We start from the raw sequence: 2,821 nt of genomic DNA on the forward strand, positions 1-2,821 counted from the left end.
AAAATACATTTGTCTTTCAATTATTATATATATACCTCAAAATAAGAGTCTAATAAAAAAAAACATTAGTACACAAAATATTAAATTTACAAGGATGTGCAAATTAAAAAATGAACATAGTTTTTGTCACATCTTGGCCTGGGCCCCCACCACATCCCGGGCTCGACTCCACCGTAGCACGATATTGTCCGCTTTGGGCCCCAACCATGCCCTCACGGTTTTCTTTCTGGGAACTCACACGAGAACTTTCCAGTGGGTCACCCATCATGGGAATGCTCTCGCGCGCTACTCGCTTAACTTTGGAGTTCCGATGGAACCCGAAGCCAGTAAGCTCCCAAAAAGTCTCGTGCTAAGTAGAGATGGGAATATAAATATAAGGATCACATCCCTGGGCAATGTGGAATGTTACAATCCACCCCCCTTAGGGGCCCGACGTCCTCGTCGGCACACCACTGCCAGGGTTAGGCTTTGATACCAAATTGTCACATCCCGGGCTCGACTCCACCGTAATATTGTCCGCTTTGGGCTCGACCACACCCTCACGGTTTTGTTTCTGGGAACTAATACGAGAACTTCCCAGTGGGTCACCCATCATGGGAATGCTCTCGCGCGCTACTCGCTTAACTTCGGAATTTCGATGGAACCCAAAGCCAATGAGCTCCCAAAAGGCCTCGTGCTAGGTAGAGATGGGAATATACATATAAGGATCACATCCCTGGGCGATGTGGGATGTTAAAGTTTCAAGGTTGTGGAGCTTTCTTGAAAGTCAAAATATTGTCAATGAGACTGAAAACTTGCACGTTGTTTTTTAACAGTAAAACCTTTCAATTTTCATCAATCACCAAAGAAATTAGTACTGGTCTTCAAGAGTTAGATTGATGATGTTTTCAGTAAGACTTTCCACATTAGCACCCTCTTCTACATAAACTAAGCATAGAAAACAAACGGTAAGTTAGATTAAATCCTATTTCTATTATAGTAAATTTGTTTTTTTTTTTTTTCTTTTTGTAGTTAAAATCACCAAACTAATGAGTTAAAATAGGTTACTTGCATACAAACTTGTATTAATGGGTGACCCGATAAAAACACAATTAGTTAATGTATTAACTTAAAATTCGCTATTTTTGTGTTAGTCGGTTGTGTTAACAAGTCGTGTGAGAAATTTTCAAGTCTAAATCTAATCCTGGTCATCCCACCTGATTCTTCTAGAATGGGGATCCTCTCTGGATCCTCTTTATGAGGATAGCGTGTCCATTCATCGTACATCGTACAGTCAGAAATCATTTTAAAAATTTTATTTAAAATTAAATACAAATAGTATTTGATAAAAACTGATTGCATGATTTACAATGAACGGATACGATTGAATGACAGAATCCTCAGGATGTGAAAAGGATCCTCGTTCTTTCTTCTGTCCAAACAAATTGATGTGGCAAACTAAATGGATAATCGGATAAAACCCCGTGGACGCTCAAGTCCTTTCGCCAAGAGGCAACCAACCATTGGATGTAACCAAGTGGATCCCACACTCAACTTTCCTTAATTCCCACTCAACACTGAAAAAGCAGCGGCGAAGGAGAGAAGAGGCTGAGGGAGTCTGTTACAGGACAGTTAGTCCACTCCACCGCTGCTAACTGAAAAACATTTAATAACATAAGAAGCTTCTAGATCCTACTCCTCCATGGCTGACGCCGCGAAATCCACGGGCACGGTCAAGTGGTTCAGCGCGCATAAGGGGTTCGGCTTCATAGCTCCCGACGACGGCGGTGAGGATCTCTTCGTCCACCAGACCTCGATCCAATCCGACGGCTTCCGGACCCTCTCGGAGGGCCAGATCGTCGAGTTCCTTGTAGATTTCAGTGAGGACGGACGCACCAAAGCCATCGACGTCGTTGGAAATATCACTCGATCCCGCCGTCCCGGCTTTGACCGCGGCCGCGGTCGTGGTGGATATGGAGGGAGAGTTGGCGGAGGCGGTTATGGAAGGTTTGGTGGAGACCCTGGAGGGTATAATGTAGCGAGAGGCGGCGGAAGGCGTGGCGGCTACGGCGGAGGTCGTGGGGGCGGCGGCGGTGAGTGCTACAACTGCGGTGGTATTGGACATTTGGCAAGGGACTGTACTCAGAGTGGTGGTGTGACTGGCGTCCCGAAATTTGGCGGCGGTGGACGCGGTGGTCGGGGATATGGTGGTAGAGGCGGCGGCAGGCGTGGTGGTGAATGTTATAATTGTGGAGAGGAAGGGCATTTGGCAAGGGAATGTCCCAATGATCAGAAATGATGATTTGGTGTGCGAATTCCTGTGGTTTCCCGCGCTTTTGTGTGGTTGGAGATTGCTTTTTTCACGAATCGTTGCTTCTTCTTGGGTAATTTTGTTGAGTTTTGCATGACTTGGGTGATTGTTCTGCATATATTAGATTAGATGGTAGTTTGTTTCTCCTTCTCCCATTCATTATTTTGGGTTCCTCAATTTTTATATCTATTCTTGTTGTTCAAATATGGAACCTGTGAAGGCTGAAATTAATGATCATGTTTTGGTGTCATTTACCACTTGCATTCGTTTAGTGTTTGAATTAGTTTTCGTTTTTCGTTCTTTGATTAGTGTTGAACTGGATTTTTGTTGGACCTTATAGATTATACTTGGAGCAATGTTATTTAGACACAAAATTGGCTGCACTCTTTAGGCAAGTCGCATATACAATGGTACGAGTCACATTAGAGAGTGTATCAACAATGTTATCAGTGTTGGATGTCTATAGGTTTGATGCATTTGAGTATTCGTAGTTTGACACCACGTACTGATTTTATCTATGTTCCGCTAGGA

The 2,821-nt window shown here is 43.8% G+C and overlaps 1 protein-coding gene across 1 annotated transcript; it reads left to right on the plus strand.

Annotated features, from left to right (window-relative positions):
- Positions 1-1,583: 1,583 nt before the first annotated feature.
- LOC137715725 (glycine-rich protein 2-like) lies at positions 1,584-2,550 on the plus strand. Its single transcript, XM_068455070.1, has one exon. It carries the CDS (start codon positions 1,682-1,684, stop codon positions 2,276-2,278), a length of 597 nt encoding a protein of 198 aa, XP_068311171.1. The 5' UTR covers positions 1,584-1,681; the 3' UTR covers positions 2,279-2,550.
- The last annotated feature ends 271 nt before the right edge of the window (positions 2,551-2,821 follow it).

This window comes from Pyrus communis, chromosome 1, assembly GCF_963583255.1.
Source record: "Pyrus communis chromosome 1, drPyrComm1.1, whole genome shotgun sequence".
Taxonomy (NCBI): Eukaryota; Viridiplantae; Streptophyta; class Magnoliopsida; order Rosales; family Rosaceae; genus Pyrus; species Pyrus communis.

Coding starts and splice junctions, on each gene's coding strand:
- LOC137715725 (XM_068455070.1), top strand. CDS start 1,682: ATGGCTGACGCCGCGAAATCCACGGGCACGGTCAAGTGGTTCAGCGCG.